The sequence below is a fragment of the Micromesistius poutassou genome (genome assembly GCF_964030765.1).
Source record: "Micromesistius poutassou genome assembly, chromosome: 22".
Classification (NCBI taxonomy): domain Eukaryota; kingdom Metazoa; phylum Chordata; class Actinopteri; order Gadiformes; family Gadidae; genus Micromesistius; species Micromesistius poutassou.
In genome coordinates this window covers 2,073,111-2,092,915 of record NC_140292.1, presented here as the reverse complement: position 1 = coordinate 2,092,915, position 19,805 = coordinate 2,073,111, and the positions used below count along the sequence as shown (strand labels likewise).

The window sequence follows — 19,805 nt, the reverse complement described above, 5'->3', positions numbered from 1 at the left end:
AAAAATATGCGCCCCTACTGCTGAGTTTGTACCGCGCCCGAAAAACAGAGTTTGGCAAGGATCTGAAGGAGATACTGAGAAAGCTTGATGATGAGGTGTGTGCACAGTACAGTACCAAACAATACTTTTGCCCAGATGAAATTCAATCTGTTGAAATACAATTAGTCTTGCTATTATTAGAGCTATCTTTCTGTTTTTTCTTTTTTTCTTTGAGACCACCAACATCGTCAGACACGGCAAGGAAGCAGCCATGAAAGGACTTCCTGTGTTCCTGCGTGAAGATCCTAATCTACTTTTCAAGCAGTGTCTTGTAAGTATTAATGGTCATTAATATAAATTTTACAAGCATAGAGATACAATTGTCTAGAAAATCTGAAAGTTAATTTCTGTTTCGCCCTCGGACTGCTTGAGAGAGGGAAGGGAAGTTAATTGCCTGTCTTATATAAAAGCTTATTGGTTGTGAAGTGAGTCCCTCTAGCACATTTGACAGGGGTTTCAGATTATACCATGAGGAAGATGCTGCTTTGATATACAGGTTGTTGTCGGCAGATGTTAGACCGAGGCTACCTGCTTTGGCTAGAACTAGGGGGCTAGATCACAGCCATATCACTCACCACCTGTCAGGTCATTCTTTTGATACTAGTGATTAGGTCTAGGCCTCTACAGGCCTACAGCTATTATTTTTCTTACAGTCCGAGTCAAATGTTCTGGGCCACATAACTACAAGGGTGATATACTCTTCTACATTGGGTTGGAACCATTTCCTTGGTTTTGTGGACATTGCAGGTTATGCTGGTGAGCTGGCACGCATCTCACAGGGTTGAATTATACCATAGATTATAGATAGATAGATTATACCATGAGGGAAGATGCTTTTATTGAGCTGGCTCCTCTATGCTCTTTTATCTGTTTAAATGTGCGCTATGCATGATTGTGGAAGTTCAGTTTGTATTATTTGTTTAAATTTCTTGGTTGATGCTTTTGCCCAACAGAACGTAGAGTAGGTTTAAAGTTTAGGATCTCTTTGAATGTTCTTGTTTTCAATGGAAACACACATGAGTTAACCTGCATAGGAAATATAGGAGACCAAATCCTGTCTTTATTCATTTTTTCCAGATTCATATGGCGGTCTTATCATGGTAAACTAGCTCATTGTCAGGTGTTTAACAGCAACACACACTCGGAGACAGTAAAGAAAGACAGGTCCGAGCTGCTACGCGCGTTTGATGTGCTCTCACTGTTCTCATGCACACAATTGTTTTTTTAATACATAAATTAAAGGCTTGCGGTTTGTCCACGATGCAGCCTATATGCGGGAAATTACGGTAGTGTAGTTTATATAGTTTTCATAGTTATCAGCCTACGTGCTGCTGAGAAGACCAGAGTTTTTTTACAACACCCTCAGGGGTCGCATAGCTGCTAGGTGCTAGGAAATGTTATTTGTTTAAAGGTCCCATGGAATGCTATTTTATGGATGCTTTAATAAAGGTGTTAGTGGGCCCCTAATACAGTACTTGAAGACGTTTAAGAAATTCAGCCTGGGTGCAGAGTTACAGCCACTACGAGCCAGTCCCACAATGAGCTCTCCACAAACGTGCCGTTTTTAGAGGCAGGTCAAGGTGGAGGGTGGGGGTGTGGCCCTGAGCAGCTTGCAGCCACGGTACCATGCGCTAGTGTTTACAGTGGAACACTGAACACTCCGGGTGCTCCGGCGGGAGTCCTGGAGCTCTATATCTAAATAATATCATATTATATTTAGATATCTATATAATATATATTATCATGGTCAAAAGCTGTTTGCGCCTCCGTATGATATTATGAATCTCAAACGACTGCAACGGGTTCTCAGACGCCTCTGGTTCTTCCACTTCCACGTCAATATTAAGTAGGCTACAGACTCAACAGAGAAATGAAATGGAGGAGAAGGGGATTGTTGCCCGTGATTGTTGCCGGGGTTGTCTGCGTCGGGTTGTTTGAGAAGGAATTGGGAACCGCGACATGGAGGAGAAAAGGATTGTTGCCCAGGATTGTCCGTCGGAGCCCCGCGGAACGCTGGCCGCCCCCGGGGCTGCCCGCCCAGCCCTGCTGCCATGGCAGCGGTCCGTCTGAGCCCCGCTGCCCGCTGGCCACCCCCGGGGCTGCCCGCCCAGCCCCACTGCCCGCTGCAGCGGGGCTCCGACGGACAATCCTAGGAAAGAATCCTTTTTTCCTCCATGTCGCGGTTCCCAATTCCTTCTCAACCAACCCGACGCAGTCTAGTCTTTTCACCAAATGGGAGCTACATGCAAGCTTGCGTTATTGTGTTGCATTTTATGCGCCATGAAGGCCGCCTCATACCTCCGGATCCGGATGAAATTTGTCCGTCCGTACTAAACGTTGTCTCCGGGACTACCCTTCATACCTCCGTCCGGTTTCAGTGTTATGGATATTACGCAAAACAACCTCTAGAGGGCAGTGACTGTCGTGTATAAAATGACCGGCATCTACAATCGCAAACATGGTATCTGTAGAGGAGATGATTATGCTCTGTGTCATCCGGCACAAAGTGTACGTGGAGGTGGCATGTGGCACCCCTCACCAACCTGCAGATTCTCTGCTCAAAATTTTAATTCAAAAAAGTTTTATTGGCATAAAAAATATACATTTGCATTGCCAAAGCAGGTGTACAATAAAATTATATAGTATAATATAAGTATAAAACGTTAAATACAAAATATATATACATATCAGTTATTATAGGCCTACTACTCTCGTGGTTGGGACTTCTGCCTCTACTGCCGCCTCGATCTCCGGTGGTAGTGCTCCGGTTTGTCCGGAGCACTCCGGATTCGTAAGCTCAGAGGCGACAGACCCACTGATGGACGACCTCCGGGACCAGACAAAAGCGTCCGTATCCGTATTTATCGTAGGGTGTGAATGGGCCTTTACACCAACAGCGGAACGGTTATCCAAATAACAAAGAACACTTGCGTTACAGTGTGTATTCACACACACACATGTGGCGCTCGCACGGTCCTAGCTCATTGTCTCATTGGCGGGCCAAATTCTCTGGGCGGGCCAAGCAGAGAAAGGGGAGGTAACATGGCCCCATATGACGTCATATGGGGCCGGAAGCCAAATCGAAGCGTTTCAGCGATCCTTTTTTCAAAGACGGCGCAAGATAGCTACTTCTCGGTTTACACCTAACGCAATTTTTAGCTACTGGGGGACCATAGGGAGGCTAGGGGAACTCGACTTAATGTTAGAAAACCTCAAAGTGAAAATTTTTAAATGGCTTATAATTCATAGGGCTCTTTTTTAGGTAGAGGCCCATTTGATTGTTGTTTCGGCTGATCAGGTGCACCAACCCATTGCAGCAGCAAATTTGATGATGGAGGTGTGATTGCTGCTCTGCAGCGGGTGCATCACATAGCCCTGGGCAGAGCCGTATATAGAGAGAGTTCTGCCAACTGAAATCATGGGTGCCATCTCGTAGACCCAAGTCAGCTCACTGTACAACGTCTGCCAATGGAACGAAGATGGGATGTTGCAACAAATCGCTCATTATCATCATAAACTGTTTGTGAATGTTAAAAGGTTTCTCATACTTTGCTAAAATATAAACGCTTTTACAAATATATCACGTTGAACGTCTCGAGAAGACAGACAATTATGCCTACATCACCTACAGGGCTCCAGACTAACTTTTTGACAGGTAGCACTGGTGCCATCTAGCTTTTCATTTAGTAGCACCAAAACAAATTAGGTAGCATCAAATTTTTCTTTGTAAAGCGTGTTATTAATACATGACCTTATGTTTATGAAAGATTGACAAATAAATAGATAAAGAATAAAAATAAAGATAGATAAACGCCTTAAATTAAGCACATAACATGGAATATTTATATTTACACACACACACACACACACACACACACACACACACACACACACACACACACACACACACACACACACACACACACACACACACACACACACACACACACACACACACACACACACACAATTCTGTGTGTTTTTCAAGATACCTGGGCATGATGGCATTAAATAATTTAACTCTAACGGAAATTATAATTAACCTATAGAGCATTTTTCCATATAGTTATTATCATTTGGCTATATGAGACACACTCCTTACCTTCTGCATGGCCATGTTCAACCACAATATGGCCAATAAGAATATTGGTTTTCCATCTTCAACGATACGGGCATATATAATCTCGCACTCTTTGGTGGATTTGTCAGTGGAACCGTCAAGCATGAACGAGAGGTAGGGGGCGGATGCGACTTTGTTAGCGGTCTTTCCCTTGAGTGTGTCTGCTATAACTCCCACAAATTGTGCACACGCAGTGTCGTTGGAATATGTGGGGTTGACGTTCAGTCTGTTATTCTTCGTCATTTTGTGAACGGGAGTTCCTCTTTAGCGATGTTGTAGGCGGTGTTAAACTTGATGATCATTTGTTCATTCTCCGCCAAGCGATTGGTCTCATCTATCCGATTAAATGAGGTGGGGAGAGACTGGGAGCTTCATGTGATGCAGCGGTCCCTGCACGTCTTGTGCTTTTGGCTTTCATTGTGTAATTTTAATGACTGAACTTTGAATTGTGTAGACCCATTTACAAAATGTGTTTTGCCTGCAACGGACAGGCCACATGTCCTGCAGTACACACACCATGGTTTGTCCCTCATAACGCAACCACGGGAACTGCGCCAGCCATTTTTGTTGAAAACAATACTTTTTTTTTTCTCCCCACTGCCCCCCGCCTCTTTCACCAACCTGTCACTGTCCTCTTCAGAATAAGAATCTGAGATTCTTTTTACTTCCTCTGCTTACCCTTCTCCAGCACCAACAACAGCCTCATTTGTTTCCTCCTCCGAGACATTTTTCTTCTTAAAATAATCTATCGACCGCTTCATATCTGCTCGTCCTCCTGCAAGTAGCACCGGAGCGACCTCATTAAATTTTAACTCACACCTTAAGAAATTAGGTAGCATATGCGACCTAATAGGTCGCACTCTGGAGCCCTGATCGGTGGAGCCGCGTTCACCTTCTCCGATAGCCGTCGCCGTGTAGCCTACGATTACTTATTGAGACATTGGCTAAAAATGATTATTATTTATTTTAATCTAGACTATAAATATTTCCCCTAAACATCAAATTAACCCTTCTCGTAGCCTACTTAGGTGTCATGATCAGACTGTGTCTATTGTTAAAAGTCTGACTGATGACTAATGCCCAAGGGAAAAAAGACCATACACGTATGATTTTGTTTATCAATTAAAGAGTTTTCTCAGTCATAAAAAATGAATCAGACGTTAGCAATATAAAAATAACTTTGGTTACTTCTTAGACTATAACTTATAATACATTCTGAATGTTTGCATTCAAATCCTAGCAGTACGCAATCATTTGTACAACATTTAAACAGACTCTCAGGAAGATCCTCCAACAGGAAAATTCATATTCAATATTCATATTAAAATATCAACAGTGAAATCAGGGAAGAGCCATTAAAACATCTCAAATATTACGGTAAAAGTATACATTTTGTATTAGACTATCTTTACTTCTTACACTATATAGCGTATAATACATTCTGAATGTTTGCATTCAGAGATGGTTCATCTTCAGTCTGTTTCGTTTGGTGGGTCTGCTGGGCAGTGTCGGTGGGGTAAAGACGAACAGTGTTGGGATGGAATTTGGCTTGAGCTTCCTAACACCATCAGCTCTGTGACTCTAACTGTGTCTCATCGAAGTGGTCCTACAAACGGAGTCAGACATTTTAATGCAATTTCAAAGAGAAAGTAAATGATGGTAATGGGTTTTCACAGAATGGCATCTAACCAATGCATAGTTATTGCATGGATTACATAAGCGCTTTGGCACCATGCTGTTTGCACTAGACTCTAGACAAGAGTAACATAAATCTCTCCAGCAAACATGAACTGACCATGTATTATCTGTAACTCGAGAAATAGCTGACCAAGCAATGCTGCAAAAGGGCATTTGTTTGCAATATATCCACATGATTTCCGTGCAAAGTTAATCACAATCTTTCTGACATGCATGAACATAAACAAAGACAATGCAGCCGGTGTTTTGAAAGAATGCAGGGTAAAATGCAGCAGTGCAGAAAGATAGCACGTCAAGTAGGCTAGCCTTGCAATGATGTAGTATTAATAGTTGTCATTATTCTAAAAATTGCATAGATTTTCACAGAATGGTATCTAACCAGTGCATACTTATGCATAAAAGAGCCTGGTGGAAAAATACAGACGGCAGATGCAGGTTGTTTGTCCCGGAGTTCAGTGCTAGCATTAGCATAAAAAAGGCGCAAAGAGCTAGCGAGCATCGTGTAGCTTAACACTACTAGGCTAAATTCAAATCAAATTCACTTTGGTTAGTACTTTTTTCGAAGCATGCCATGAATTGATGGGGTACAATAATATTTTCCAAATGTGTTTTCTTTACAAAGTCCATGATAGAAATGTTCTTACCTCACACAACAAGGAAAAATTATTCGGCTTCCAGTTCATCCTTCTGACCCTCTGCTCCCACAATTTCCTCCTAGTAGGGTCCTGAGGGAAATGATGCAGACGTTTACCACGTCCGGGCCTTAGAGAGCAACCATAGGCTACACAACACAACATTTTCTTTCGAAAAGTAATGATATTACAGATATATATTCCTCTCTTGTAAGTTGTCGCACTTGCCTTGATAGCATGGTAATGACGATTGATTAATGTTTGGTCTGTAAGATGGCGTACACAAAACACGTGACTACCTTTGAACCAATCCATGACAGAATTGTCCTGAACGTTCTAAACAGAGTTGGCGGAACTCTCTCTATATACGGCTCTGGCCCTGGGAAGAACTTGTGCTGAGGGATAGTGGATGTCACATATTCTACTCTGGCCACCTGTGATCGGTTCTTTTAAGCAATCTTACACAAGATGGCGTTCTTGAATGTCATTGGTACGCAAAGCACAGCCGTAGGAACGAGGCGCTTGCGCCGAGTTCCGAAGTCCTGTGCTTCAAGTACCAATAATGACATTCAAGAACACCATTGAGTGTAAGATTGCAAATCAATAACACAAACCATCTTCATTATCAACAATATTGTAAAATGTTTTCATATTGTGGGTTAATTTGCCCTCAAATTCAAGCTTTCTGCCCGAGTTCATCTCCATCAGAAAATAGTTCCTATAGTAAAAGCGCCTCGTTCCTACTGCGCAAGTGAAACAATGTAACAGTTGAACGTTGTTATGGAAACTAGGCTCATGAAAGTAGTTTCAGCTAGTTAGCGTAGCGATACTTTCTGTAATTAGGCACATTATTTTTGTCCGTTCTTTCACCAGGTATTTAAACACACTCTAGAATGGGAATTGACCAATCAGAGTGCTTGCTTAAACTTGTGTGTTATTGAATACCACATTAAGTCAGCTTTACAAATTTTCTCATTTTTCCCATGGACAGCACCAGATAGGCTTGAATGACGGGGATATGGATCAGTATACACCGGAATGGTCCTTCAACAACAAAGCTAAAATGACAGACAACTTCATATTGGATATGACAATCCAATTTGAGATGCCTGGCTCCCTACAAGACATGTAGTATGTGATGTGAGTTTGAATTGAAAATCATATTTCTTAATGTCCTCAAACAGGAAACTGATCCAGATGACGTGGCTGCCAAGGGAGTCACTGTGGGAATTCTGTATGTCCTGTGTGGCTGAAGCCTCATCCCCCAAGATCCAAAACATCGCACTCATCTTAGAGGAATCCATAGTAGTAAAGGACCTTCCGGATACTCCCATGGCCTACCTTCTCGGCCTCCTTTATGCACTCAATATTTCCTATCCGGAGGACATTAAGTACACCTTTGAAACACGTGTTCCTGGATAATGGCCCAAAATGCTCTGTGTGCGATCTCTAAAGAAAAAGCTTTGTCTTGTCTAAACGTTGCAAAAAGAAAAGTGAAATAAAGAATCGGGTTTTCCCTCTTGGAGTCAGCTGTGATTAGCAGCTGTGAAATTTGACAAGTTCACATAATTGTTTTGTGTTGTGTTCTCAGACTAATTGCTGCTTAATAACTCAAAAGTTTGTAAAATGTGTGTTACACCCATTTGTAAGTTATGTAGTTATTGCTAATAAGGCAACGTGAAATTTGACATTGATTTATTTTATATTTTTCTACATTGTTACATTGCTACATTGATTGTTCTAGCAATATGTTAATGCAGAATGTATTTTCAAGTTAGACCTGTGAAGCCATATGTGTCAAGACAGCTGTGAATGACATGTTATGTGAATTTTAACAGAACTTTTTCATGTTAATTCTCTTGATGCCCATAGTCATCTCTGACCAGCAGCTGGCAAACTAATGTTTTAAGTGTTTATCACACATTTTATTGTCTTAAATTGTATTTTAGATGCATCTGAGCAGGGATTATTGTTCTAGCATAAGTGTAACTGCAGAATGTTTTTCAAGTTATACCTGAGTATTTGGCCATATTGTTGAATTTGAAATTCACACTTTGATCACTGACTAGCAGCTGTGAATGACATGTCATGTGAAATTTAACACCCATAGTCATCTCTGACCAGCTGCTGGCAAACTAATGTTTTAAGTGTTTATCAAGTGAAGAATGGGGAGATCGCACACTAGGGCTGAGAAGTTCCAAAAGTATTTTAAAAGCCGAAACAACAATTACAGGACACATAAACAAGGGGAAACGTTTCGGGTCTAGCCCTTCATCCGTGTTCCTTGTACGTGATGCGTCACAGGGCGCAGCGGCCTTTTATAGGCTCGCCTGCCAATCACCCCAAGACACATGAGTGTGTTTGGGGTCACAGTGTATCCAAATCACCAAAGTTACACCACAGGTACTATAATATAATTATATACAAACATGTACAGGAGATACAATTGTATACAGAAACATATAGTCACATTTTAATAGTGATAGGCCTACCATATTAAAATTTAAATAAATAAAAAATATAGGCCTATATATGTAAAACATAATATTTAGAAATATACAATATCATCATAGCACATTAGGTTATCTTGCGTCCATGTTGGCCTAGTCCATTATTCAACCAACTATTCTAATTACAACAGTTACAGCGAACATGTTAAGGTAAATTCATCATTGATACCACATAGACTGTCTCCTAAGATCAGTTCAGACCAAAGATTCGCGAGGCAACGAGACTCTTTTGGGACTCTCGTGGGAGCCAGAGGGAACCGAGCTTCCAAAAAGGCAAAGTTAAAAAACTGAGGGGTCTCATATCTGAAGGTGTCTGCCATATTTGGCATTGTAATTTCATCTTAAACAACACTCATCCATCCCCGTGCAGTCTCTTACCATTAAAGATGTTAGATTAAAATATAGGCTAGCCTACTATACGTCACGTAGACTGACTCATTTCACGGATTCCTGTGAGACCGGGTTGCCTTAATTACATCGGTCGCATTTGTCAGGTGAAAACTAAATGTCATGGGAAAGAGGCGGTGGTTGAAAAAAGTATTTCGATCGCTTATTAAGTTCACTCGTGGCGTGTAATGATTTATTTGTTTCCCTGTATAATTTCCTTAATTTAGAAGACAGTTAAAAAATAATAATAAAATTATAATTATAAAAAAAAATTATATTAAAACAAATTCTGAAAAAAAAATATCAAAAAAAAATTTACATTAAAAATAAAAATAAAAAAAAAGAATTATTAAAAAAAATTATAAATTAAAAAAAAAATAAAAAAAATAGGACCTGCGCATAAATGTTTTTTTTTGGACCTGCGCGCGCATCTTTTTTTTTGGATCTGCGCGCATCTTTTTTTTGGACATGCGCACGCGCATCTTTTTTTTGGATCTGCGCGCGCATCTTTTTTTTGGATCTGCGCGCGCATCTTTTTTTTGGACCTGCGCACGCGCATCTTTTTTTGGACATGCGCGCGCAGGTCCAAAAAAAGATGCGCGTGCGCAGGTCCAAAAAAAGATGCGCGCGCAGGTCCAAAAAAAACCATTTGTGCGCAGGTCCAATTTTTTTTTTTTATAATTTTTTTTATATAATTTTTTTATTTTTTTTTAATTTTATATAATTTTTTTATTTTTTTTTTTATATACTTTTTTTATATTATTATTTTTTTTAATAATTCTTTTTTGATATCATTTTTTATTTCATGATTTTTTTCAGATTTTTTTATATATTTTTTTAAATCTGTTTTTATATATATTTATATATATTTTTATAATTATTTTTTATTATTATTTAATAATAGGTAAGGATGGATGGATAGTGAGCGTTGTTTAAGATGAAATTACAATGCCAAATATGGCAAACACCTTCAGATATATGAGAGACCCCCTCAGTTTTTTGACTTTGTTGCCTTTTTGCGAGCTTGGTTCCCTCTGGCTCCCACGTAATTCGATTTATACATTTCAGAGCTGCCAACTTGCACGGTGCACCGTGTGACACACGTTTTTGCCTTTACACACGCCACACATCCAATCTCACGGCCAAAAAAACAAAAAACTAAATGCGTTAGAACACGTCCATCGCGACGTACATTCGTTCAGAATCAGCTGCTTATCGCAGGTCGACTGACTCGATGTCCTTCTCATACACTTACGTGTTTAATTTGCATGTGTTTAGACAGATGGGCGTGCACACACACCCACCAAGCATCACCCGCATTCATTCATTATTTTAAACACTCACTCGCGGTAAAACTATGTTTTCTCACGATCAAATACTCAATCCTAAAAGTAATGGGCTTGTACACTATGTCTTTGTCAAGAACATATGTGTTTGCTGTACGGTGTTTGCAGATGCATTGATTTAAAAGTAGGCCTACAATTTACCGCTGTATCAGCTGTTCTTTCCCAAATCATTTAACCAATCATTTACCCTAAAACTAGATTTTGTTTTGGAAGCCTGGAATATACTTTCTCGAATGTATTATTATTATTTTAACAACGCATGGCATAGCTTACTATCCCAGCAAACATTTCGACGTCAATTAGACGTCTAATCGACGTTGGGTCGATTTGAGGGGCTGATATGAAAGTTTTTCTGACGTCTCATAGACGACATCAATCCACGTCGTCTCGACGTTGTATAGACATTTCAACCTACATGAAATTTACTTTTAAGCCAATACACTAAATACCCACTTTATTATGAAAAAAATAGTATTAAGCTACATTTCAGTTACCTTGTAGTGTGCCCCAATTTACGGTTTTTCAGTATAGCTACCCACTGAACCTATAACAAGCAGTTCTTGTGCTGCATGTAGATAATTAAACATTTCTCAATCTGTTGTAAACATATTTACCTCAAACCGTGTGGTCAACAAGTCCAATAGACGTCGAGTCGCAACGTGACTTTATTTCGACCCTTTGCCGACATGATGTATAGATAGAACCAAATGTAGCCTATAGAGCATTTGGTCATATCAAAAGGACAGCAATATTTGGCTACATCTATAATATTTTGTTTAATTATGCATACTCTTATCAATCAAGCATGAATACATGTCCTATTAATCTTCAACAAAAGACAGATTTCAGGGTATAAAGTGCACTGCATCAAAAACATTTTATTTATACCCAAGTAGGCCTACATCTTCTTTAAACAACAAAATGAAAACTTATTGGGACCAAAATCCCATCCCCCCAGTCCTTGCAGGTGCATGTTTCAGGTGTAAACTCATGGCTGCTTCGATTACTGTATCTGTGGCCTCGGGATTCCATCTCGTCACAGCAGCTGGAAAGAACACCAGTACAAGGTTTGGTGAGAGTGAGAAGTTTGACTGGCCAAAATACACCAAGTGTTTGGCTCAGTGGACGAAGACAGTCTCACCATCCAGCGCCCTAGCCTCAAGGGCTACCTGGTGGCTACATCAAGTCCATTTAGCTTAGCGACATCGGAAGCTATCACCCCTCTCGCTATCAATAATGAGAAGAATGGGTCCTAAAATTGACCAACAGTTAACAGGTCTAATTCACGGGGAAAGGGCTTTGCCACCCGTGTTTTATTTTCAATAACACACAGCTACCGTTAGCCCTGAAACGGGACGCTGCTGCTCCCCAGCTGGGAAGTAGCAGCGTCCCGTTTCAGGGCTAAGCTAACGTTAGCCTGCTAGCTTCCCGCTCCCAGTTCGTATGTAACGTTACAAATACGAAAACCCGCTATCCATGAGAATACGCCATGTAGCCTCAAATTTAACAGTTAGGCATGCAAATAACAAAAGGGTAATGTCTCTACAAATACAGTTGCATTTTAAATTGCAGTGTCTTTTCGAAACTCACCTGCAACTCCCGCATGCTGCTGAGTGCCGAACTTGACGGCGAACTGATATCACCTGTGCGCATGCGTTGGAGGGATTACGTGTTGGTGCGCAAGGAAAAATAGTTCCTCAATGGAACTTGAGTAAATGCTGGAATAAAACCTTTTAGCACCTATATTGGCCATATACATGATAGCATATTGCGTTTGGAATAATAACACTTTTCAATAATACTATTAATGTGTAAACATTACCGTTCACACTAATGTTACAAAGTTACATCGTTGTTAAGTTAAATAGCGATATAAACAGTGTTTATTCAGTTACACCACTGTCAAACAAGCTTTCCTCGAAATCACCATTTCCGTAGCGGCATATATGTTTTCATGTCGGCAAATGGTCGAAATAAAGTCACGTTGTGACCCGGCGTATTTTAGACTTGTTGAATGCATAAATGTTTGCTGGGAGTGTTTATTCGGTTACACCACTCTAAAATAAGTCTTCCTTGAAATCACCATTCCTCTAATGATTATGTTTTCATGTCGAAATGAAGTCACGTCGTGACTCGACGTCGACTGGACTTGTTCGCTTCGACGCAGGTCGAGAAAATGTTTGCTGGGATACTTCATTCATGTTCATTCATGTTCATTCATGCAGCCCTATGGAAAAAAAATGTTTCCACAATCCACACGCTATTTCTATGCAGTTTCACACGTATGCATAATCTTTGACATCATAATATTTAACATGCAAGTGTAGTGGTGCCTGGTTGCTGCGGGGGAAAATCAGCTTTGCGCCGGGTGCAAACTAGCAACGACACATGCGTCGGTGTAGAAAGTCAATTGCGCCGGGCGCAAGATAGGGCCTTTCTTCTGTTTGGCGCACATGGCTAATTTGCATACGCGCACAGGACTGTCGGAATGGGAACATGTCGGACTGGCAGCATTACGGGGGCGCGATTACGGGCTGGCGGAGTTACATTTAAAAAACGCGTTCAAGTAAAAATAAATAAGAAAAGCGGAATCAATTTGTGACGCTCGTTGTTCAATCTGTGGCGCAGCGCCACACATTGGCCTATGTGTGGGAAACTGCACGGCCATCACACATGTGCTCATTCGGAGCATTGTAAATCATTTATTGTTTCATTGTTGTAGCCAGTTCATTTATGTAATAAATGAACCGTCAACAATGCGATCGGGATTTTTGACGGGGGGGGGGGGGGGGGGGGGGGTGAATTCATTGCTTTGAAGCTGGCAAAGACTCTACCAGACCAGGAGTTTGGAGATATTTACATTTATCTCATAGAGAATCCGTCACCTTATACCGCACAAAAATTGAAAGCCTACGGATGGGTTAAAAATGCTGTCGTATGGGAGGTGAAAAACAGGAATATCTTCATAATTAAAGCAAAGGTGAATGTTACTATTCCACCATCCACTATGAAATGTCCCCTTTTGTCCGCGATTACATAGCCAATGTGGTCTTATAGCCCGATCATTCACTAAAAAACACATAGAAAGATTAAATCATCCAGCATATTATTTCAACAATGTGTGAGGGCAGGGATGATCGCACAGTTGCTGTTACAGAATGCTGCGCGATTTAATCTGCAGTGGATTGAGCGCTGGGCGGAGATGTTCGCGAATTTCAGAAGCAGAGATTTCAGAGATTCCGTACAAAAATATATGTCTAATTTGTCAGTTTGCCATGTGTATGCCTGGCATAAATGCTCCCGTTTAACTAATCTTTCCATCATGGCGGTATTTGGACTGAGAGGAACCTACGGACCGTACGTGTGGTAATTACTGGCGACGTCCTGATTAGGTTACTAGGTTTCGTTGCTGGAGTTATTGCCCGCCAGCCAGTCGTTGTGACGTCACGTGCAAAGTATGAATAGAATCCTTTATTACAGACATGTTCTTAATGTTTCACAAAGTCGGAGGTAACATGTTTAGTAGAGCATTGCTATGGAAAGTTCAATAGAAACTTAAATGGTTCTAGAGGTCTAGTAGAACATTAAAGGGTTCTAGAGGTCCAGTAGAACATTAAAGCGTTCTAGAGGTCCAGTAGAACATTAAAGCGTTCTAGAGGTCCAGTAGATCATTAAAGAGTTCTAGAGGTCCAGTAGAACATTAAAGGGTTCTAGAGGTCCAGTAGAACATTAAAGGGTTCTAGAGGTCCAGTAGATCATTAAAGGGTTCTAGAGGTCCAGTAGAACATTAAAGGGTTCTAGAGGTCCGGTAGCAGCAGTGTGAGCAGCAGAATGCAGAAGAGGGTGGGGGAGGTTGTGGCTCCTCCTCCCTGTTGGTGGGCATGGCCACATAGGGGCGTGGTCCTGGCGGGGGCGGTGCTTGATGGTTCCATCACAAAGTCGTGGTTCAGGGCTGAGAAGCCGCCCTCATTGGAGGGGATGGAGAGCGTCTCCCGGGCAACCTGGTAACCAGGAAATGATACCTGCCAATCAAACAGAAGAGACTAGTTCCATGGTTGCTATGGATACTGGGTTTGATATTAAGGTTGCTTTCCATGGTTACTGCATGTGTACCATGAAAGTGTAGTTGCCCGGTAACAGCAGGCGGTAGTATTCTCCGTTATGATTGGTTGTGAAGGGACAGCGATTCAGCCGGTCAGACACCTCCACCAGCGCCCCCTGGAGAGGACCAGAGGAACCTAACACACGACCTTTAACCCCTACACACACACACACACACACACACACACACACACACACACACACAGTTCAGTCATCTGACAATACACTCGACATGAAGAACAACCCAGACTCTCTAAACCCATGTAACCGAAAGTGAATGGCAGAGGCGTTGCTAGGTAACCAACGTTTTGTTCCCGGTTGTATGAGCTAAGCTAGGTGACCATAGCGTTGTACCTAGATGTATGAGGCGTTGCCAGGTAACCGTAGCATTGTACCTAGGTGCACGAGGCATTGCTAGGTAACCCTAGCGTTGTACCTAGGTGTATGAGGTGTTGCTAGGTTACCATAGCGTTTTACCTATGGTGTATGAGGCGTTGCTAGGTAACCATAGCATTGTACCTAGTTGTACGAGGCGTTGCTAGGTAACTGTAGTGTTGTACCTAGGTGTATCTGTTGTATGAAGGCGATGAGAGGCGGTCTGTTGGCAGTCCAGAGGTCTGGGAGTTGATCTTCTGCAGGAAATTTACAGCAAGAAAGTTCCAAGGTGATATCCAAACACTGAGCGTGGAGATAACTGTAGTCCTGGAGGCCTCCTGCAGCAAAAAAACGATAGTCACTAACCAGAACTAACCTTAACCCTAACCAGAACTAACCCCAACCCTAACCACTGTCCAGAACTAACCTTAACCCTAAGCAACCCTAGCCCTAACCCACCAGAGCTAAACAGAACCATTAATAACCTTATGTAAACCAATTGGTTAGTAAGTTAAGGTTTGGATAAGGAAGTGCAGGTAAGTAGTTGCGAGTTCAGGGTTAGGTAGGTTATGGTTAGGATTGGTAGGTTAAAGGCATAATACCGACTAAAACACTTGAATTTCCCATTCAGGCTTTATAGGGCTTCTTGCGATCTGCTCCATTGTGCTTTTGTTCTACGTTACATTACTCTTTCACTGATTATGGTTAGTAGGTTAGTGTAAGTAAGTTAATTTTATGGTTAGAAGGTTAGGGTTAGTAGATGAAGGTTAGTAGATGGAGGTTACCCTTTACCTGACAACGGATACCACTCGTAACCGTTAGTGATGCCATCTGTAAACTTGGTGCTGTGATAGCAACTGTTTCCATGGTGCATTGAGGCGTGGTTGTGGGCGTAGACCTTCGCCAGGTGGACGAAAACATCATTATCAGGTGTGATGCTAGCCCCGCCCACAAGCTCCCTACCTGGAAGAGTGAGAGACAGAATTGTTACTAGGTAACAGTAGTGTTGTTAGGGTTGTGCATTGTTGCTAGGTAACAGTAGTGTTGTTAGGGTTGTGCATTGTTGCTAGGTAACAGTAGTGTAAGGGTTGTGTATTGTTACTAGGTAAGAGTAGTGTTGTTAGGGTTGTGCATCGTTGCTAGGTAACAGTAGTGTTAGGGTTGTGTATCGTTGCTAGGTAACAGCAGTGTTAGGGTTGTGTATTGTTGCTAGTTATTATTGAGTAAAAGTGTGGTTACCTTGGTTACTGTCATAGGGATAGCTGGCGACTAGTGCTCCGCCGTGCAGATTAGCAGACAACACAAATGTCTCAGAATGCAACCAACTCATCACCGCCTCCACCTACACACACACATACACACACACACACACACACACACACACACGAACACACACACACACACACACACACACACACACACACACACACACACACACACACACAGACACGCGCACACACACACACACACACACACACACGCATACATAGACATGCACATGCATGCATACATGAATAGACACACACACACACACACGCATGCATAGACACACACACATACAAAGACACAAACAAACTGAGAAGAATGAGTACTAGTTATGGTAAGAATGAGTACTAGTTAGGGTAAGAATGAGTACTAGCTAGGGTAAGAATGAGTGTACCTCTGGTTCTCTCTGTTGGTTTGGTTGCCCTGGGTGATCAGAGAAAACGTCAGGAAAGTTTCTGTTGAGATCGACGCCGTTGTGGTTGAACCTGCCATGAAACTTAATTTAACTTATACATTAAGCTTTATTTACAAATTAAACAATTCACTCACTCACACTTGATTGTTTGTGTGTGTGTGTTAACTCCCCTGGTTATATAAGCAGTGTGTGTGTGTGTGTGTGTTCGTTACCTCCCCTGGTCGTGTAAGCAGTGTGTGTCTGCGTCGTCGAAGCCGTCAGGATTCATTGACGGCAGGAAGTGGATTCTGGTGCTGCTTAGCAACCGCTTGATGGATGAACTGTTGCTATGGTAACCTTCCACCAGGAAGTCAATTAACTGAAGTAGCAATTCCCTTCCCACCACCTGATCACACGCACGCACACGCACACACATAGTGATACACACAAATACAAACACACACAAAAATAACCATTCACATACGCACACATATACACACACACAGGTAACGGCTGTATTGTTAGTGTTGTGTAGCAACAGTACCGTTGCTTTGGGTTGAAAGTTAATGTTTGTATTTGTGGTCGAGGAGAGAAGAAAAGAAGATGATAGAAAATATGAAAACCTGAAAGTAGAGATGGATAGAGAGATGGGATGAATACAGGGATACAGGGATGAATACAGATAGAGAATAAATTATACTTAACGCTAACCCTTGATGATAGCTAACCCTGACAGAAGAGATGATAGCTAACCCTGACAGAAGAGATGATAGCTAACCCTTACCCTGACAGAAGAGATGATAGCTAACCTTTAACCTGACAGAGGAGAGGATAGCTAACCCTTACCCTGATAGAAGAGATGATAGCTAACCCTGACAGAAGAGATGATAGCTAACCCTAACAGAAGAGAGGATAGCTAATCCTTACCCTGACAGAAGAGATGATACCTGTGTGTGTCCTACCTCATTTCCGTGCATGTTGGCGACATAGTTGAATTCTGGGATACCAAGAGTGTGCTGCCTGGGATTCAAACCAACAACCAATACCCACAACTCCTGACCTAGAGAGAGACAGACGGAAGGACTTCAATCATTAACATTCATCAATACTAGGTCGTCCCTCATGCCAGGCTTGAGGAGATGTGTTCCAGCAGGTCTAGTCATGTTGATGTTCACCTCTTCTCATCACGGATGATTCATACAGATTTTCACTTTGTTTGCTTCATATTAGTTTAGTTGCTGGAGGAAGGATCTGTCAGGGCATAGTTGGCGAACACAAACTCTGCCAGCACTAGTAAACGGTAATCAAGTGTCTGTAAAGGTTTCAAATCCACACTGTAAAGACCACTGACCACAGGCCACTGTAGAGACACACATTAAATCCCCTTCTGAAGCCTCTTCCACCTTCGCAAATTAGTTTTCCTCTGTAATGAAACCCAGTAGAACTGCTGGACCAGAGGTTCTGCTGTAACACAGTAGGACTGCTGGACCAGAGGTCCAGCATATGGGGTCCACTAGGTCCACTAGACCCCATAGCTCTTGACCTAGTTCATTAACTGCCAGGTGGTGACCAGATTAACTGTGTGTCGCTCTGTGTGTGGGAGAGATTAAATTAGTGTTTAGCTACACAGAGGTTACCATGGCAACAAATAGTTCAAAGTAATAAGTCAACTATTACGCAGTCTGTCTCTCTCTCTCCCTCTCTCTCACTGTATCCCTCTCTCTCTCTCTGTCTCTATCCCTCTCTCTCTCTGTATCTCTCTCTCTCTCAATTCAATTCACTTCAATTCAAAATATAAAACGTCAAATGCAATATATATATATGTATTAAAAATTTAAAATATTAGAATATAATATTAGAATCTCTTTCTCTCTCTCTTCCTAGGGTTAGGGTTAGAGAGTTAGGGTTAGAGTGTTAGGGTTAGAGTTTAGGGTTAGAGTTACCTCGCACAGACCGCCCTATGCTGTGCAGGTATGTGATCTCAGGTGAGGTTGTGTTGATGTGCATAAGATATTCCTTCATCGCCGTGTTGTCATGGTAACGGAAGTCCAACGCAGCGGCCCGGCTGATGAAGAGGAGGACGACGAAGAGGAGAAACATGCCTTCAAAAGGCAACCCAAAACAATCAATATTCGAGCACTAAGTAGTAGTAGTAGTACTATTACTAAGTAGATAGTACTAAGTAGATAGTACAACTAGTACAAGTACTAGTACTACTACTAGTAATTAGTACTCGTACTACTAAGTAGTAGTACGAATACTAAGTAGTAGTAGGAGTAGTAATAGTAGTACTAGTACTAAGTAGTAGTAGTAGTACTGGTACTAGGTAGAAGTACTACTACTTAGTACTAGTAAAAAGAAGTAGTACTAGTACTCCTCGGGTACTAGTACTAAGTACTACTTCTACTACTACTTAGTACTAGTGCTACTACTACAACTACTAGTTCGGTACTACTAGTACTACTACTAGTAGGCCTAACTACTAGTTTCAAACACTGTCATGTTAAATACTGCCCTTGAATATTAACTATTTCTCGGTGAAAAGTTGAATAATTTTGAACGGTTAACGAGAGGCGCTGCTAGACTAGTGATCACTCACCCCGCTGCTAGTGACCACTCACCCCGCTGGCATCGGAGCTCGGTTAGTGAGTCCTCCTCGGGTAAATTCGGGTTAAAAATCACTCGAGTCAAGCTCCAACAACCCCTCTCGCTCTCTCTCTCTCTCTCTCTCTCTCTCTCTCTCTCTCTCTCTCTCTCTCTCTCTCTCTAGCTCTTTCTCTCTCTCTTCCTATCTTTCTATCTTGTCTTCGGTCTTTTTTTTTCAGTCGCTGTTTATGTTACACTGCGCCTTTATTAGTTTAATAACGGTAATACATTTTTATCATGTAGGCCTACTGTTTTATTATCTATATAATGCAATACAATATATAGTAGAGC

The 19,805-nt window shown here is 41.6% G+C and overlaps 1 protein-coding gene and 1 long non-coding RNA gene across 5 annotated transcripts; one reads left to right on the top strand and one right to left on the bottom strand.

Moving 5' to 3' along the window:
- On the top strand, positions 1-7,834 carry LOC311367276. Its single transcript, XR_014639718.1, has 3 exons — positions 1-95; positions 215-310; positions 7,674-7,834. It is a non-coding gene; the product is annotated as an uncharacterized lncRNA (long non-coding RNA).
- A 6,349-nt stretch (positions 7,835-14,183) lies between these two features.
- Positions 14,184-19,630, bottom strand: cpm (carboxypeptidase M). Of its 4 annotated transcripts, none has more exons than XM_084486957.1 (10): positions 19,468-19,630; positions 18,812-18,970; positions 17,831-17,928; positions 17,102-17,274; positions 16,869-16,959; positions 16,448-16,550; positions 16,001-16,171; positions 15,394-15,546; positions 14,846-14,991; positions 14,184-14,754 (listed from the first exon to the last, which is right to left on the bottom strand). In XM_084486957.1, the coding sequence occupies exons 2-10, from the start codon at positions 18,966-18,968 to the stop codon at positions 14,530-14,532; spliced, it is 1,317 nt and encodes a 438-aa protein (XP_084343083.1). In that variant the 5' UTR covers positions 18,969-18,970; positions 19,468-19,630; the 3' UTR covers positions 14,184-14,529. The 4 variants fall into 4 exon arrangements, with proteins under 4 accessions (XP_084343083.1, XP_084343085.1, XP_084343084.1 ...); XM_084486959.1 differs by having other exon boundaries at positions 18,812-18,933; XM_084486958.1 differs by having other exon boundaries at positions 18,812-18,933; positions 19,490-19,523.
- Between the last annotated feature and the right edge of the window lie 175 nt (positions 19,631-19,805).

Bases quoted from the DNA above. Each gene is read 5' to 3' on its own strand.
- cpm (XM_084486957.1), bottom strand. From the start codon at position 18,968: ATGTTTCTCCTCTTCGTCGTCCTCCTCTTCATCAGCCGGGCCGCTGCG. The intron at 17,929-18,811 runs GTAACTCTAACC...GTCTCTCTCTAG, and splicing joins CATAGGGCGGTCTGTGCGAG to GTCAGGAGTTGTGGGTATTG. The intron at 16,172-16,447 runs GTAACCACACTT...TCACTCTTCCAG, and splicing joins TCCCTATGACAGTAACCAAG to GTAGGGAGCTTGTGGGCGGG.